Source organism: Pelobates fuscus, chromosome 3 (genome assembly GCF_036172605.1).
Source record: "Pelobates fuscus isolate aPelFus1 chromosome 3, aPelFus1.pri, whole genome shotgun sequence".
Taxonomy (NCBI): domain Eukaryota; kingdom Metazoa; phylum Chordata; class Amphibia; order Anura; family Pelobatidae; genus Pelobates; species Pelobates fuscus.
Window position 1 is genome coordinate 300861904 of NC_086319.1, and position 17968 is coordinate 300879871.

At 43.9% G+C, this 17968-nt stretch overlaps 1 protein-coding gene across 1 annotated transcript in view; it reads left to right on the forward strand.

The window, feature by feature from the left end:
- The window catches only part of SPG21 (SPG21 abhydrolase domain containing, maspardin), a 62730-nt gene that overhangs the window by 28822 nt on the left and 15940 nt on the right, over positions 1-17968 (forward strand). Inside the window, exons 5-7 of the mRNA XM_063448809.1 lie at positions 86-231; positions 7552-7660; positions 10157-10264. Coding sequence (XP_063304879.1) covers positions 86-231; positions 7552-7660; positions 10157-10264 — 363 coding nt within the window. The remainder of the gene's footprint in view (positions 1-85; positions 232-7551; positions 7661-10156; positions 10265-17968) is intronic.

The window sequence follows — 17968 nt, forward strand, 5'->3', positions numbered from 1 at the left end:
AACGCTGCTGTTGTACTTGTCAAGTATGCTAATGGATATAATAAATGTTTGTGCGGTCTGATATGCATTGTGGTGTCTACTACAGGTACATCTGTTTGGTGCCTCTCTGGGGGGATTCCTCGCTCAGAAGTTTGCAGAATACACTCACAAATCTCCACGAGTCCAGTCCCTCATTTTATGCAACTCTTTCAGCGATACTTCAATCTTCAACCAGACCTGGACAGCAAACAGGTAATATATAATCCTTGTCCTTTGCTGTTGTTGTCCGTTCTGTACGTGGAGTTTGATAAAGTACAATTATCTGCATATTTGCATAGATCTTGGTGGATATATTGCTTCCACATGCAGGGGTTAAACAGCCTTTGTGTAACTTTATCCAAGGTTCATGAGATAAGTCAAGCAATACAAACATACACATTGTATGGTAAGATGTGTTTAAAAGGAAGAAGGGAGTTTAAACAATATAGGAGTGTGACTGTGCATATTGGAGAGGCTTAATGATTGTTCAACTGCATGAAACTACAGTTCAACCACGTACCATAAGATTATTTAGTTATTTTAGAGATGTTTGAATTTTCTAAAATGTGGTGCATGCAATTATCTGATCTTGTGAATACATGATTCTCTAATATCCCACTGCATGTTATATCCGTTATGTGGCAATCCTTTTGTATTTATGTAAAACTAATTTAAATGGCTAACTGTTGGCTATTCAACTATTGTGGATTATGTTAACCTTGCTACTTCGCTAGTCATTTGAAAAATATGTTCTAAAAAAAACAGCAGCAGTGTTTGCTGTCACTGATCTGTGTGCCAGATACCAGTCCTGTCCAGAAGCCTTTGTCCCTATAGCAGTCGTTCTGTTGGCCGTCTCTTGATTGAGTACATATTACGTTTGTGCAGGAAACCTCCGTAGCACTCTGGTTTCTGTTATGGCAATTGATTTTTCTAGATCCCTTAAAGTGTTTGTGTATCACTCCTTTATAATTGTAGAATAGGTGTGGTGGAACTCTTGAGTAGCTATACAAAGAAAGCATTGTGAATATCCATTCACCTGTCAATTTCTGTAAAGAAAAATTAAGGGGAAAAAAGTTTCTCATTAAGTGGACATGGTGTCATTTCAAGTTTTCAGGATCTTTCTTTGTTTGCAGATCATTTTAGTATTTCAGAAAATATTCTTCCAGATGCAAAGTTCTAGTTTTACTGCTTTTGCAGACTGGATATATAGCAGATTTTTCACAGCCATTTAGCATACCACCCAAGTGTCCCTACTCAAGAGTGTCCTTATATTGGACACAAATCCTTCTGCTCCACTTCTCAATTCAAAAGTCCCTGATTTCTAGGAGTTTCATATTGTTGGTGTTTCTGAGTGTATAACCGAGCTCCACAGCAATAATGCTAACTGTAATGTGTCTTTAAACTGCAATAAATGTCTTTAGAAATCAGTCTGTAAAGAAGATACAATTATTGTTCTAAATTCCCAGATTTTACTAGTAACATGACGTAAAGTCATGATTTTATTAAAGACACGGAGGCGAGTATTATGCATAACTCTTTCTTTATTTCCTCAGCAGCAAAGATAGAGGAATATAAATATTGTCAAAAAATGAAAGAAAAACTGTATAGGCATAACGGGTAGCCAATCACATGGTAGAGGAAGTGGCTATATAAGTCCTGTGTCTCCCACAATCCCCCTCTTTCTTGCGAAAACCGAAGACCAGGTAAGAAGAACGATGTCCTACTTGATCAGCACAGGAAACAGGAACAATGCGACAACATCAAGCTAAAAAAGACAGAGAAATATGGTAATTTCCAGACTCAAAACTGTAGACTTACCAAACAGCATCATAAGGAGTCACAAACAATAAACTGGATTCTGAAATACAAAAGATAAATAATTAGTAAACATAATAAGACGTACCAAACCATCCAATCATATAAATAAACATATATAATCAATACATACCTAATTGAACAGTAAAAACCCGTAGAGTCTCAAGCATCTCGTATCCCCATTCCACACCGGGAGGGCGGGAGGGAATAATACTCGCCTCCGTGTCTTTAATAAAATCATGACTTTACGTCATGTTACTAGTAAAATCTGGGAATTTTATTAAAGACACGGAGGCTCATATTATGCAAGTTCAAAGCTGTGCAACTACTCGAGATGCGATGTGTTCAATAGGTCTGAAATAGAAGTCTCTAAAAGTCGATTCTCTGGACCAATCTGCCGCCCGCATGATATCCTCCAGACGACACCCGACTGAGGAGGCTTTAGAAGCCATCGCTCCTCGTACAGAATGGGGCGTAAACACAGAGGTGTCTATACCCGCAGAGGATAATAGTTCACGTATCCAACGTGCCAGGGTAGGTGTAGAAACCGGTCGATGAGGCGACTTGAAAGATATGAACAAATCGTGTAGATCGGCAGAGCGAAGGGAACTCGTGACATCCAGATAAACTCTGAGGCAATCCACCAGACAGAGCGCCGGACAGCCAGGGAACCTGGGATACGAAAAAGACTTGGATGCAGATTTAGTCCTCCTGGATATATCAAAAGTAACACCTTCTGGGGTGAATGCAATGGCGTCCCAATCCATGGCCCTGACGTCAGAGACCCTCTTGCAAGAGATCAAACAGAGTAACATCACCAACTTGGATGACAGTCGTTTCAAAGTCAGCTCCTGATTAGGGTACCATGAGGAGAGGAACTGCAACATCATGTTAACGTCCCAAAAGGCAGAGAAGCGAGGCCGAGGAGGACGAGCAAGGCGGATACCCTTGAGAAGACGACATACAAAAGGATGCCTGCCGACAGGGGAACCATCCAAACCCCTGTGTCCGGCCGAGATAGCCGAGCGGGAGAGGTTAATCGTGCGGTACGCCTTGCCTGAGTCAAACAGGGACGTGAGGAATTCCAGGATCAAAGGCAAAGGGGCAGATACGGGATCCACTGCCCGTTCCATGCACCAACCAGACCACGATCTCCATGAAGTTCGATAGGCAGTTCGTGTGCCTGGGGCCCAGGCATTATCGAGGAGTAGGAGAGTTGTCTGCGGAACGTCTGGGACAATCCAAGGTCCCCTGAAAGGAACCACGCTATCAGGGGTAGCTGGTGTTGTAATACTAGCCCGTGTGGGTTCCCATCCGGGTCTAGAAGGAGGTCCTGGAAGATTGGAATCAACCGAGGATAATCGATCGACAACTCCATCAAGCGGGGAAACCATGGTCGAGATCTCCAAAGCGGGGTGATTAGCGCTACACGACAGTCGTGCGCGCTATCATGTTGAATGGAGGGAATGCGTATAGCAGACCCCGCGGCCATTCTTGAAGGAAGGCATCGGTCGCCACCGCTGCCGGATCCGGCCTCCAGCTGAAGAACTTCGGCAGTTGAGTGTTCAGTCGAGATGCGAACAGATCCATCTGGAACTTTCCCCACAACATGTCCAGGCTCTGGAACACCGAAGTGTGTAGACGCCAATCTCCAGAGTCTCTTAAGTGTCTGGAATTCCAATCCGCTCCCGAATTGTCTAGCCCCGGAATGTGTTCCGCTGTTACCGAAACGTTGTTGAAGAGGCAGAATTGCCAGAAATCTTTCGCCAGAATTGCCAACATCTTGGACTTCGTACCCCCCAGGTGGTTTATGTAGCGGACCGCTGATACGTTGTCCATCTTGAGGAGAACGCAGCAATTCGCCCGTCCTGGGGTAAGGCTGCGGATCGCGAAAGCCCCAGCCAGGAGTTCCAGGCAGTTGATGTGCAACGATTTCTCCACGTCGGACCATCTGCCTCCTGTGGAAACGTCGCCACAACGAGCACCCCAGCCGTGCAAGCTGGCATCTGATTCGATCACCACGTCCGGGATGGAGCCGAAGATGGCTCTCCCATTCCACGCCTCCATGTGTGCTAACCACCACACCAGCTCGTCTCTGGACTCTGCGTCCAAGCGTATCCGAGACTCGTAGGAGTGACCTGACCGAAGGTGTGACCCTTTGAGTCGCTGGAGGGCCCGGTAGTGTAGTGGGCCCGGGAAGATCGCCTGAATAGAGGCCGCGAGAAGGCCAATTATTCTCGCCAGCTGTCTGATGGACAGGTCTGCGACACGCAGAGCTCTTCGAATCTCCTTCTGAATGGCCTTCACCTTGGAACTCGGTAGAAACAGGAACTGTTGGACGGAGTCCACTCTGAACCCCAGGAACTCTATGGACTGGGCGGGATCCAGGACCGATTTGTCCCAGTTGATCAGAAAACCCAACTTCTGTAGCAGGGCGGTAGTCCATTCCAGGTGTAGAAGGAGATCCTCCTTCGATTGGGACAAAATCAGAATGTCGTCCAGGTAAACAATGAGGCGAACCCCTCGGGTACGGAGGAACGCCACCACAGGCTTCAGAAGCTTGGTGAAGCACCAGGGGGCCGAAGAGAGACCGAAAGGCAGGCAGGTGAAACGCCAACGCCGCCCGTGCCATGTGAAATGGAGATAATCTCTGAATTCTAGAGCAATGGGGACCGTGAAGTAAGCGTCCTTCAGGTCTAGTTTGGCTAGCCAGTCCGACTGGCGCAGAAGGTCCCTGAGGCAGTGTATACCTTCCATCTGGAAGTGCTGGTAACGCAGGAAGGCGTTGAGGGGACGAAGATTTATTACAGGGCGAACTCCGCCTCCTTTCTTGGGCACCAGGAACAGATTGCTCGTAAAGCCCTTGGCGGCGAACGGCAGTTCCTCTATAGCGCCCTTGGAGAGCATCTCTCCGACCTCCGCGGAGATCATCTCGTCTTGTTCCCGTGGAAGGGACAGTTCTCTGGGGGAATAAAACTGGACAGGCACTGAAACAAAATCTAGGCGATACCCCTTTACACACTGCAGAACCCAAGCATCCGAGGTGAGCTTCACCCACTCTCGGTAAAATAAGGCCAGCCTCCCTGCTACCTGAACGGGAGGGAAAGAAAGGGTACTCACCGTAAGGACGTCTGCTGGTGGTACCACTGCGGGGGTATCTGGAGCCCCAAGCTCGACCTCTGGCTGGGAAGAAGGGAGGGGTTCTTTGGTCTTGGAATCCCCGGGAGGGAAAAAAGGAACCTCTGGTGGCGCGGAATGCGCCTCGGAAACCCCGGCCGGGTGGACGGTTCCTGCTACGCCCGGCCCCTCCGAAAACCTTAGGCGCGAACACGCGTTTCATGCTCGCCTGCGCCTTGTCAATTGCCGTGAAGGTCTTGACATACGAGCCCATGTCTTTCACGAAGGAGGTACCAAACAGTAAACCCTCTTCTGTCGGGTCAGGTTCCGCCACAGTCATAGTGGCCAGCTTAGGGTCTAGTTTTAATAGTATCGCCTTGCGCCTTTCCGCAGACATCGCCGTATTGGCGTTCCCCAGCAAGCATATGGCCCGTTGGACCCAACCTATGGCCACGTCTACGTCCAAAACTGAATCCCCAGCTTTAGCAGCATCTAGAAGCTCATAGAGCTTCGAGAGGGGTCCCAGTGTATCCAGGATCTTGTCCTGGCATCCCTTCAGGGAATTGTCAAGACCCTTTTTGGGCTTCCAGCCCGACTTACCCAGGAACTGGGCAATCTGTGGGTCAATATCTGGGGTTTTGCCCGCAGCGCCCGGGAGAGAAGGGCGTGGGCATTCGGCCCGTAGCTTATTGCGGCCTTCTCTGGAAAGGGGTGTGCGGATACGTTTGGCCACATATTGGGCAATATGATCCGGGGGAACCCATTCAGCGGACCGGGGGTGACGCAGGTCGTCTGGGTCGAACAGGGGATTACCCTGAGGATCAAGGATCGTTTTGTCATCCCCAGAGGGGCCTAATACTGGACCCCGGGCCTTGGCGGAGGATTCTGATGGGTTAACGCCCGTAAGGGGCAAATCCTCCCCAGATACCTCATCATCATCAAAGGAGTCATACTCCATATAGTCGGATTCCTCCTCCACACTCCGGTCGGTATCCGACCCATCATCAAGGGCTCTAGCCCGTTTCCATAATCTAGCCTTTTTAGCCCGGCCAGGGGCTCTTTTGCGCGTGAGGTGCGCGCCATCTGTGACCGCCTCAAGCGTGTCAGTCATGGCAGGTAGAACCTGCATCGAGGAGTGGGAGCCGACATGTTTGGACTTGGCCTTTGCCTTACGGGCTCCAGGCACAGTCTGAGCAGGGGAGGGGGACCCCACACCCGTAGGGGCGGGGTAGGCCAGAGCAGGCAAAACTAGGGAGTGCATGGATTGCGAAAAGGAGGTAGTAACAGCCCCCATGGCCGAGGCAATAGCCTTCTGAATGGAGGAGGCCATAGTGGCTTCCAGCATGGCCTGAAACTCTTGGGAGGCCATAGCACCCTCAGCACTGTCTGAGTGAAAATCCCCAGGGGGACCTGTAGGCCCATCCTCCCCATCCTGCATGATGTAAATCTGTAGTGGGCAGCTAAAGAAAATAAACCGCTAAATGACACTAAGGTGAATAAAGGATAGCAAAGGGTTGAGTAACCCACAGAAAGCGATACACACAGACCGTCTAGCGTTCCCAGGGGACCCGGCAAAGCAAAGGTGACCGCACGGCAGCACAGGGGAAGGATCGAGGTCCGCCCAAGATGGCCGCCGCACGTGAGGGAAGGCGCACGCGACCGGGCACTCGGCGGGGGAAGGGGCTCGTGCACCCGACCCGCCGAGCCCGCCAGCGGGGAAGAATGCGTGCGCAGCCGCGGCCGAAAATAGAGCGGTCGCGGCAAGGCACAGAGCCGGGAACCGTGCGGAAGCACGAGGAGGGAAGGGCAGGCTACAGGACTCCCCGGGAGGGAGAAGAGCACTAAGGGGTCCCAGGGGGAACGCTAGCGGTAACAGGTAAAAAACCGTACAAGTTATAAACAGTACACAACGAAAAATCAATACAAGTAAACGATTATCAAAACTTAGTCAGAGAGAAGCAAAAGCACTTATCTGTCTGAGGAAGCAGCAAAGAAAGAGGGGGATTGTGGGAGACACAGGACTTATATAGCCACTTCCTCTACCATGTGATTGGCTACCCGTTATGCCTATACAGTTTTTCTTTCATTTTTTGACAATATTTATATTCCTCTATCTTTGCTGCTGAGGAAATAAAGAAAGAGTTATGCATAATATGAGCCTCCGTGTCTTTAATAAAATTACATTTTTAGTTCCATAAATGATTAGTGAGCCACCTAAAATTTCTCAGTAGAGCCCCTGGCCACACCCCTACTCACACCCCTAAATGTAAAGTATCCATCTTTGATCATTTGAAATGTTGGAAGGTATCACTTAGTGAAACATTTGTTCATCTCTACCAGGGTAACCATTTTCTTGTTACAGACTTCACTTCATTCTACGCATTACTGCAGCCTCCTGCTTAGAGGTATTTTGCAGAGTATTTGTAAGTGAATATGGTTTATTTATTCTTTTCAGTACAGTGCAGGTAACCGTGCATTCCTCATTTTGTCAACGGACTGTACAGGTGGATGTTCTGTTTATCACAAGTTACTGAGCTCTAATTGTAATCGAAATCTAACTTCTGGCCTTTTTCCTTTTTTTTTTTTTTGTGTGCTTTCCAGCTTTTGGCTAATGCCTGCATTCATGCTAAAGAAGATTGTTTTGGGGAATTTTGCATCTGGTCCTGTAGACCCAGTCATGGCTGACGCAATAGATTTCATGGTTGATAGGGTATGTATTCTATGCTTGTGCTTATGTAGTAAACTGTTGAATTAATGAAAAAAAAATGTGAGCTCCCCAAAAATGTCACAACTCTATTTTCAGTAATCCTAACCATTGACCCACATGTTTCAGCCCATTGAATATCTTGGTGTCACTACATACACAGTCCACAAGAAGTGGAGTGCATGTACATGTGTACAGAATTTACCTCTGTTTGTTCATCTGATGAAGGATTTTTCCCTTATGTGAATAGCTTCAATAAAGCAAATAGTAACCTCTAGTTTAACCAGGACTACACATTTTGTTCGACAAAATACACAAATAATTGCAAATGGACAGGGAAGTGACATGGAGAACAGTCAGTAGGTGATGATGATTATAATCCAGCTTGTACCCATCAGTTAAAATTCAGCCATATCATTTTGAACTTCTCCTCCATTTGGGATTTCCTCTAGCTTGCGTTACAGCTATCCGTGGCTATATATTCACCTACACATCCAAACAATCGCAGGGTCCAAACTCATGATATTCACAATATGGAAAAGTACAATACAAGGTTGCCCTTGGTCACCTGTATCCTATGCCCTATTGCTAGAACTGCTGTCATACATCATGCTAAATCACCTAGGGATATTGGGAGTAAATGTTACAGAAACTGCCTTTACAGTATCAGCGCATACAGATGATTTGCTACTTACTCTAACTGGCCCTCTGCTCTTCATGCTTCATTTGAAGTAGGTTTTATATATCTTTGGGGACTTGTTGTAAAGTTAATTTAAACAAATCCGTAGTAATGCCGATATGTGTCTAGGCCAGGGATAGGCAACCTTCGGCTCTCCAGATGTTGTGGACTACATCCCTCATAATGCTCTTACACACATAATGCTGGCAAAGCATCATGGGAGGTGTAGTCCAAAACATCTGGAGAGCCGAAGGTTCCCCACCCCTGGTCTAGGCTGACGACCTGGCACTTGTTGAGTAGTCAGAACACCTACAAATAATGAAGAACTCCTTTTAAAAAGATAAATAAACACTCTTTATTTGTGGTGTATTTTCATATAAAGAAAGAATATATCAAACAGAAGAAGTTATGATATCACATCAAGATAGGTGATGTTAAACTAAAGACTCCTTTTAAATACTTAGGGATGCATATTACTTTTGGATCCTCCCAAACTATTGGAGAAACATTATATTCCTTTAACCCGCACCTTGATTAGAGATTTATATAATTGGACCGATAAGCCCATATCATGGATAGACTGAATACATTTATTAAAAAGTCATATCTTCAGAGCCATAACCATCATCTTATTTTTATTCCAATCTCTTACCTTCCCCTTTAGCAAACAGGATCGAATTAATCTTCAAGTTGCCATTGACCAATTCATATGGCAATACAAGAGACCTAGAATTGCTCACAATGTTTTGTGACCTAAATCAGCAGGAGGTCTGGGTTTGTCCAATTTGTTCCTTTACTGCCTATTGGCCCCAGTTGAGATCTGGCAATTACCTTGAGAGAAGATGAGATGGGCAGACCCGGAATGCCTTTTAACAGGTGCTAACCTTTCTCAATTGGGTCCCACGAACTCATGCAATTAAGCAATATTACGAACCAACTGCCCAATCCATTCACATATGGGACACCATACACTCTCTCACAGCCTTCCTTCTGCCATGACCCCTTTTCTCAGAAACCGTACATTTCCACTTGTTATGCTTTCCAGAGATTGTCATCTTTTCCTGATGGCAGTCTTGTTTCCAGAGTTAAAAACAAGTGGTAAACTAAATCCAGAGGACTACTTTAGATACATTATACTAAAGAAGATATAAAAAAAAAGCAAACTTGCAGTCATTGAAAAGCTCTGCCTTAACGAAACGCCTCAAAAAGGATCTCTGGGAATTGGGGGATACATTGAAGGGAGGCAACTGGGAGGAAGCCAACTCGAAAACATCTATATGTGTAACCTTACAAGAACAAGCGTTCCAGACACTACTTTGTTGGTATACTATACCGGTGAAAATGTCCTAATACCTTTCTGGGAGAGGGTCTGCCGACTTGTTTAACATACCAGTTCCCTTGGGTTTGGTTGCTTTCTAGTCCATTAGAGGGTCACGTTTGTTCTATGGACGCACATCCTGTTTAGCTGAGCATTAGATGCAGTACAAAATGTTTTTAGAAAATCCTTTAAATGGCTTTACGTGGGTAGTGCCATGAAAAAGCTTCTAAATACATTGACCAGAATTTAGTAGTTGCAGCAAAAAAATCTTGTTTTTTTTTACTTTTTTTTTTTTTTTTTACTGGAAACACAGAACACCCACTACTGCTTAATAAGGCTTACATCCTTTCCCATAGAATGATGATTGTATTTGATCGTTGGCATTAATGATGTTGGCAAAACATTTGTGTTCTGTCTGTAGTGTTTTGGTCTGCTGCCAGATCTGTTTTGTATATACTTGACATTTAGGCTAATGATGAGTTATGTTGATTTTGTTCTCATCCAGCTTGAGAGTTTGAATCAGAGCGAGCTGGCCGCCCGTCTCACCCTCAATTGCCAAAATTCCTATGTGGAACCACACAAGATTCGGGACCTTGCAGTTACCATCATGGATGTAAGTGTGACCTCTTGTATAGTGATTAACATTGTGTGTGTGTGTATTATGTTATTATTTATATAGCGCCAACAAATTCCGCAGTGCTTTACAGTGGGTGGCTGTATTTGTAACCAGACAAGTTGGACACACAGGAACAGAGGGGTTGAGGGCCCTGCTCAATGAGCTTACATGCTAGAGGGAGTGGGGTAAAGTGACACAAAAGGTAAGGATAGTATTAGACTAATGACAGTTGCAAGAGAGGAATCAGTTTAAACTTTCAATATATATTTACAGTTAATGTGTAGGGAAACTGTGTAGATCACATGCATGGGAGGTGTGACTAGGTCTGCATAAACAAAGTGATATAACTTCTAAATGGCAGATAATTTAGTAGTGAGCCTGAAGGGGTATGATCTATACACCAAAATCGCTCCATTAAACTAAAGTTGTTTTGGTGACTATAGCGTCCCTTTAAATCATCAATAACCTAATTGCTATATTGCCAACAGTCTAGGGGTGCAACCTAGGCCATTTAGTAGCATTGTAACACCCCTCCAATGCCACCTTGATAATGTGGAATTTAAAATTCCACATGAGCAGTTGTCCTGCAAAACAATGACAGACTGAGCCACTATTAGCTTATCATAGTGCGCACATAATTTGTTTCTTATACAAATGTTTCCTAATGCCTCATCTCATCACTTTAGCTAATTTCTCTGGCGATAAAGGCTATATGCATTTTTATTTAAAGGGACACTATAGTCAACTGATAAACTTTAGCTTAATGAAGCAGTTTTGGTGTATAGAACATGCCCCTGCAGCCTCACTGCTCAATCCTCTGCCATTTAGGAGTTAAATCTCTTTGTTTATTAACCCTAATCACACCTCCCTGCATGTGACTTGCACAGCCTTCCATAAACACTTCCTGTAAAGAGAGCCCTATTTAGGCTTTCTTTATTGCAAGTTCTGTTTAATTAAGATTTTCTTATCCCCTGCTATGTTAATAGCTTCCTAGACCCTGCAAGAGCCTCCTGTATGTGATTAAAGTTTAATTTAGAGATTGAGATACAATTATTTAAGGTAAATTACATCTGTTTGAAAGTGAAACCAGGTTTTTTTTTCATGCAGGCTCTGTCAATCATAGCCAGGGGAGGTGTGGCTAGGGCTGCATAAACAGAAACAAAGTGATTTAACTCCTACATAGCAGTGAATTGAGCAGTGAAATTGCAGGGGAATGATATATGCACTAAAATGTAGGTGACTATAGTGTTCCTTTAATGAGTCAATTTAGTTTATTTATTTTTATATTCTGCAGAATATTCCACAGCTTTGCTCTGTCATTCAGTGAATGCAGTCTTTTGCTGACCTATCTGACACACATTTAAGAGTGGAATTAATTCATCATTATCTAAGAATTATCTTAGAATGTAATCTACAAATGTCTGTGTTGCCTCTGATTTGGTTCCTCCTATATGCTCTCCTGTCTGGTTTTGGAGAAGTCTTTTATGATCGGACTCTCCAAATGTGAAGCCTTGAACGTTGTAGCTCGTTGTTTACCTTTCTGATCAATAGCCCTTTAACCCCTTAAGGACACAGCTTCAAAAGCTTGTGTTGCACTTAATGACACAAGCAATTTTTGCATTTTTTGTTGTTTGCATCCAACTACAATTTGCATTTTACTAATTTATTGCACCGACACATATACTGTTTTTTTTTTTTTTTTAAAGGACAGAAAGGGCTTTAATTTGATGACACACACACACACACACACACACACACACACACACACACTAAAAAAATACAGAAAAAAAGATTTTTTTATTTTAGTTTTTGCAATAATAATGTGTACATAATTAGTGCAGGTTGAGGAAAGTAAAAATAAATCAATTTAGTTGTTCTGATTTACAGATTATATAATGTGTCTAGGATTTTAAGTTTTTTTTGGTAGTTACAGGTCACAAAACACAAGGAGTAAAATAAACTTTTATTGTGGAGCGATTTTAGAATTTGGTATGTTTGTCTTGTAAGCTTAATAGCCATAAAATAAAACAAAATTGTCACACAAAAGTATATATTTATATAAAGTAGACATCACAGGCTATTTACCTAAGGTTATTTTGACACTTTCTATGTAGTCATTTCACCGCCAACCTCTGCTAAATATTGGAGTAAAATTGTGTTTTTTTTTTTTTTTTTTTTTTTTTAATTATGAGTTTTTATTGTTTTCAGGAAACAAAGAAAGTAGTGGGGATGGGGATACAGAAAGGAAGAAGGGGGGGGGGGGACAACAAAGTCTTAGGACTCTCTGCTTTCTTCACATACATTGCATTAGGGCAAGATTACAACGATGCATGATGGTATAGTACATTGGCATGTATTCATATGATCTTTTCACTAAACATGTTCACCATATAGCATTCATGAGGCATAGACGAGTCTGATATGTAACCTTGGATAAGATATCTATACCCCAGTCGCCTATGTTTGCTAACACATTGTTTGGTGTGTACTTTAGACATACCCATGAGTCGTAGTATAACACTCAATATAGGTTTCGGCCGTGGGGGCCTGAACTACCATACTAAGCCCAGGGAGTATAGTCATGGGACACATAATTTTTAGAGTGTTTGAGGCTCATATGTCCTAGTTTAGTGGAATGATGAAATACTCTCGTGTGTATTCTGGATAATGCACCTAAGTTATTTTCCAGTTTATCTCTATGGTAAAGGTATGCTATTCGCATACAGTGTTTAGTATGCTGTCCCATGTGTATCCGACTTGGTTCGAGGGTGAGCGTCTTATGTTGTAACATTCGTGCATGGGTGTCTAGGCTGATCCCCGTACTTTGTATCGGGCAGTGTTTTGTTTAGAATTGTGAGCCAAGGCAACCATATTTGTTCTGTTTTTTTGGCAGACTCATGTGAATCTGCGGAGAGCAGTTCGTATCTGTAGAATTGGAAGGTTTTGTCAGAAAGGTCCTTATGTGATGGACAATAGGTAGATTTCCAATGTCTGGCTAGAAGGTATCTCGCTGCTAGTATAAGAATTGTTATCACCGTGTTTGCTGCTTTATGCCATGTTGCTGGAAATAGTAGCAAAAGACTTTCCCGTGGGGTGAGGGGTTGTGTTTTGGGTATCATGGTTTTTATGATCGCTTGGACTCGTTCCCATAGAGGTCTGATCCCTTTACAATCCCACCACAAATGCATCATGGTTCCTATGTGTACTCCACATCTCCAACATAAGGGGTCTGCTTTAGGAAATATCTGTTGCAACCTTTGGGGAGTGAGGTACCATCTGTAGACCATTTTTCTATGCGCTTCCACATGGGAGAAGCAAGACGTATTGCCTTTGAGCGCGTTGAGCGCCCGCAGCCAGTCTTCATCTGAGAGTCCAAACAAGCCATCTCTTTCCCATTGTGCCACATAAGCAAAGGACCTCGGGGGTGGGGAGTGTAAGAGAGTTTTATAACAGAGGGATAGTGATTTGGGTTTGGTAGGGGCTGAGTGACATCTCTCTATAAGGGATGTCACCATATGTTCTTGTGGTTTTGATGTCTGCTTTTGCAGGTTTATCTTGTCGTGTACAATGCTTTTCAATTGTAGGTATGGGAAGATAAGGGAGTTTGGCAAATTATATTTCTCTTGTAGATCCGGGAAAGCTAAAATCCCTGACCTTGAACACACATCTCCAACTCGTCGGATACCGTGCGCCATCCAGGGTTTTAGTGAGAGCCATGGTGAGAGTTCCTCTATTGCTTCCAGAGGGGCATGTACACTGTATTTTCCCTTGTCAGGTTTGGTAGTTAGGAACTTATCCCATATCTTCATTGTTAACGAGGTGGTAGGGTACCACAATGACCCTCTCTTTCGATATATCTTCGGTGTCCACAAGATAGTTTTCAGTGAAGATGTGGAGACTCGATCTCTCTCCATGTCTACCCATTGGAACATGTGTGGAGTCGCATGTAGTCGTATTGCTGATTCGAGAATGGCTGCTTCATAATACGTGCTGAGCTTCGGGAGGCCTAAGCCTCCTCCCGATTGAGTGGTTTGGAGTAAGGAGAGGGGTAGTCTAGGTTTTTTGCCGTCCCAAATAAATCTGTTCAAGGTAGTTTGTAGTGATTTGAAGTAACTAGGCGGAACTTGTAGCGGCAACATGCGGAATATGTACAGGATTTTAGGTAATAATATCATTTTAGTGGTGTGTAGCCTGCCTAACCATGACAGCTTGACTTGTCTCCACTTCTGGAAGCTGGAAACGCAAGTGTGTTGGAGGGGGTTATAATTTAATGCTATCATTGACTGTGTGTGCAAAGCTAATTTAACTCCCAAATATGTGATATATTTCTGCCGCCAGTCAAAGCGAAATGTGGCACGGAGGTTTTGTGTGCATGACGTGGGTATGTGTAATGGTAAAGCTTGCGTTTTGGTAGTGTTCAATTTATAATAGGAGATGCGTCCAAATTCGTGTAACAATGACATAAGCCTAGGTAGGGATGACTCCGGGTCGCTCAGGGTTAAGAGGATGTCATCAGCAAACATAGTCATGCGATATTCAGAACTCTTGATTTTGATGCCGGTGATGGTCGGGTCTTGTCTAATCTTAATAGCTAAAGGTTCCAGAGCAATTATGTAAAGAAGGGGAGATAGGGGGCACCCTTGACGGGTTCCGTTGGTAAGGCTAAAGGATGTGGAGAGAAAGCCGGATTGAGACACTTGGGCAGACGGGTTATTATATAGAGTCATGATCCCCTGGATTAATTCCGGTGGGAACCTATATTTAGCTAACACCGAGGACATATATCCCCAATGGAGTCTATCAAACGCCTTTTCAGCGTCTAAGGCTAACAATAAACTTTCCATGCCTGCTTCTTCAATGTGGGAGAGTATATTCAAGAGTTTCCTAGTGTTATCCGAGCCTTGTCTACCTTTTATAAATCCCGATTGATCGTTATGTATTAAATTCGGGAGTATCGATGCTATCCTATTCGCTATTAGTTTGGCATAAATTTTGGTATCGCAATTTAAAAGCGAAATGGGTCGGAAGTTGGCACAGTGTGTAGGGGGCTTCCCTGGTTTCGGTAATGTAGAAATATGTGCCTTTAGCATCTCCATAGGCATAGATCCCAACTGGAAGCATCTATTAAATAGATTTGTCATGTATGGCGCTAAAATGTTTTTGAAGGTGTGATAATAGAGATTAGTGAATCCATCTGGCCCAGGCGATTTTTGTTTCGCCAATTGGTTGATTATATCTAGGATTTCTTGAGCCTGAAACGGTTGTGTCAACCTGCAACAATCTTCCGCCGATAGGGCAGGGAGATGGATATCCTGGAGGAATTTATCGATATCAGCCTGATTAGGGGAATGTGTTTCGCTATTGTGTGCTAAGTTGTATAAATCACTATAGTATTTGCCAAATTCCTCCACTACTTCCTGCGGATTGGTAATTTTTCGGCCCTCACGGTCATGTATAAATGCAATTTTAGACTGTGTCGTTCGCGCCTTTAGTTGGGCCGCTAAAATTTTGCCTGCTCTATTGCCTTCTTTAAAGAATTTATGCTTCATTTTAGTCAGAAAATAAGTAGTTTTCGCGAGTTCCATATCCCCTAGTTTTGCTTGTAGGTGGAGGATTTGCTTGGTTATGGAATGTGTTGGTGATGTTTTGTTTATGCGGGTAAGTTCCGCCAGCTTGGTTGTCGTCTCTGTGTAATTTTTCATGCGTTGACGTTTGTTGTAGCTTGCTTGTCTAATGAATTGACCACGGAGGACCGCTTTGTGAGCTTGCCAAAGTGTGTCTATTTCTATATCTGCCGTATCATTAGTGGCGAAATACGTCTCCAAATCCCCTTTGATCTGTGTAACAAACGTGTGGTCCCTAAGGAGCGTGTCATTGAGTCGCCACGACCTATTGCCAGAGATTGGGTGTTGAGTCATGTATGCAATCGTGATCGGGGCGTGGTCAGACCAGGTAGTAATACCTATGGTGGCCTTTGTGATCTGCGCTAACTGCGTTGTTGGGATGAGGAAGCGGTCAATTCTTGAATAGGTATTGTGGACTAATGAATGGTGTGTGTAATCTTTTCCAAGAGGATTTAGGGCTCTCCATGCATCGATGAATCCGTGAGTGAGAAGAGTATTAGCTATCAGTGTGGTGTTACGTTGTCTCCGACGTGACGTTGCCTGCGCTACCTGTGAGGATGAAGTGGTATCCAAAAGGGGATCTATAAGAAAGTTGGTGTCACCACCAGCGATAATGTTGCCATATTTGTGAGCATGTGTAAGAGATAAAACATAATCTAAGAAAATATGCTGGTCGTTGTGTGGACCATAGAGGTTGACCAGTGTGTATTGAGTATTATTAATTATGCATTGCAGAATCAGGTACCTCCCTTTCTTATCGCTGATTTTTTTAATCAATTGGAATGAGACTTCGCTACTTATTAGGATCGTGACTCCCCGTTTCTTTTTCCTATATGTGCTATGGTATCCTATCGGAAAATTTTTGGATTTAAAAGTAGGTGTATGCAGTGATTGGAAGTGAGTCTCTTGATAGAACGCAACGTGTGCTCTATGTTGTTTGGCCTCCTTGAGCGCAAGCCGCCGTTTATGAGGGGAATTGAGGCCCTTGGCATTTAAGGAGAAGACATTAAGAGCCATATTCATGGAGTGTATAATTGTGATTATGATTATTATGCGTATACGGGATTCCCTTACATGTCAAGGGTTTGAGCAATTGGTATGTCTCTTCATTAGGCCTGGTGGTTATCCCCAGTATTATCTGGGTAGTGTAGTAAGGCAATTGGTATGGTGTCAGACCAGTATCCAAGCCTGGCAGAGCGTGCATAAGTCTGTCTTGTTGTCGGTATATTGTTAGGGAAGTGGGACAAGTCAGAGAAGAGGGGGAAGAAGTAACTTGGGTAGAACTATATACATTAAGATGGTCTCCATAGTGGGACCTAGATGTCATATAGACAGGTGAGCAATTAAGCTCGCATGGGGGGAGGAGTCTTTCTGTGGACCCCTTAAGGGGTTGTTCGTGAGTGTTTCGCATAGGGGTAGGTGGTGTACACTATTTGAACTCTCCCATATAGTACATATTGAATTTTGATCATAACTGTGTTTCATAATCTCACGGTACAATGATAGCTTTACAATCCCCAGAAGTACATTAAGAAATCTAAATCTAAACCACAATCTAGACATCAACCTGTACATCTCAAAGAAGAACCTTTGTCCTCTTCTATAGCATAAAGGACAAGTTCGTGTCTTACTGGGTAGTTCCCGCAACATGGGAATTAGTGGAGTTCATTAAGGCTATGCTCTTTTTACCAGAGGTGTACGGGTCTATTCTTAAACATCAGGTATTGTGTGATATTGGTTTTAAATAGGCATTGGGACTATGCGTCGTAAATCAGAACATTGCAATGTGATGGGCGAGCATTAAAAATCTTTGAGGAAGGTGCCCGCAATCCGCGGTGGGATGCGTATAGTAGGTGACATTCGTGCTCCCTAAGTTTGACATGTTAGCCCTGGGTTGGTGCCCATGATACTTATACACTTCTCATAGTGTACAGAAGCAAGCCGGATCGCACGGCACAACTGAGGGGAGAGTATATTACATCAATCTATCTAGGGGCTCCATATTAGTTAGTAGGGCTGTGCGGTAAGCTTTGCCTTATACCAGAAGCGGCACTATGATAACCTATCATCTGTGTCT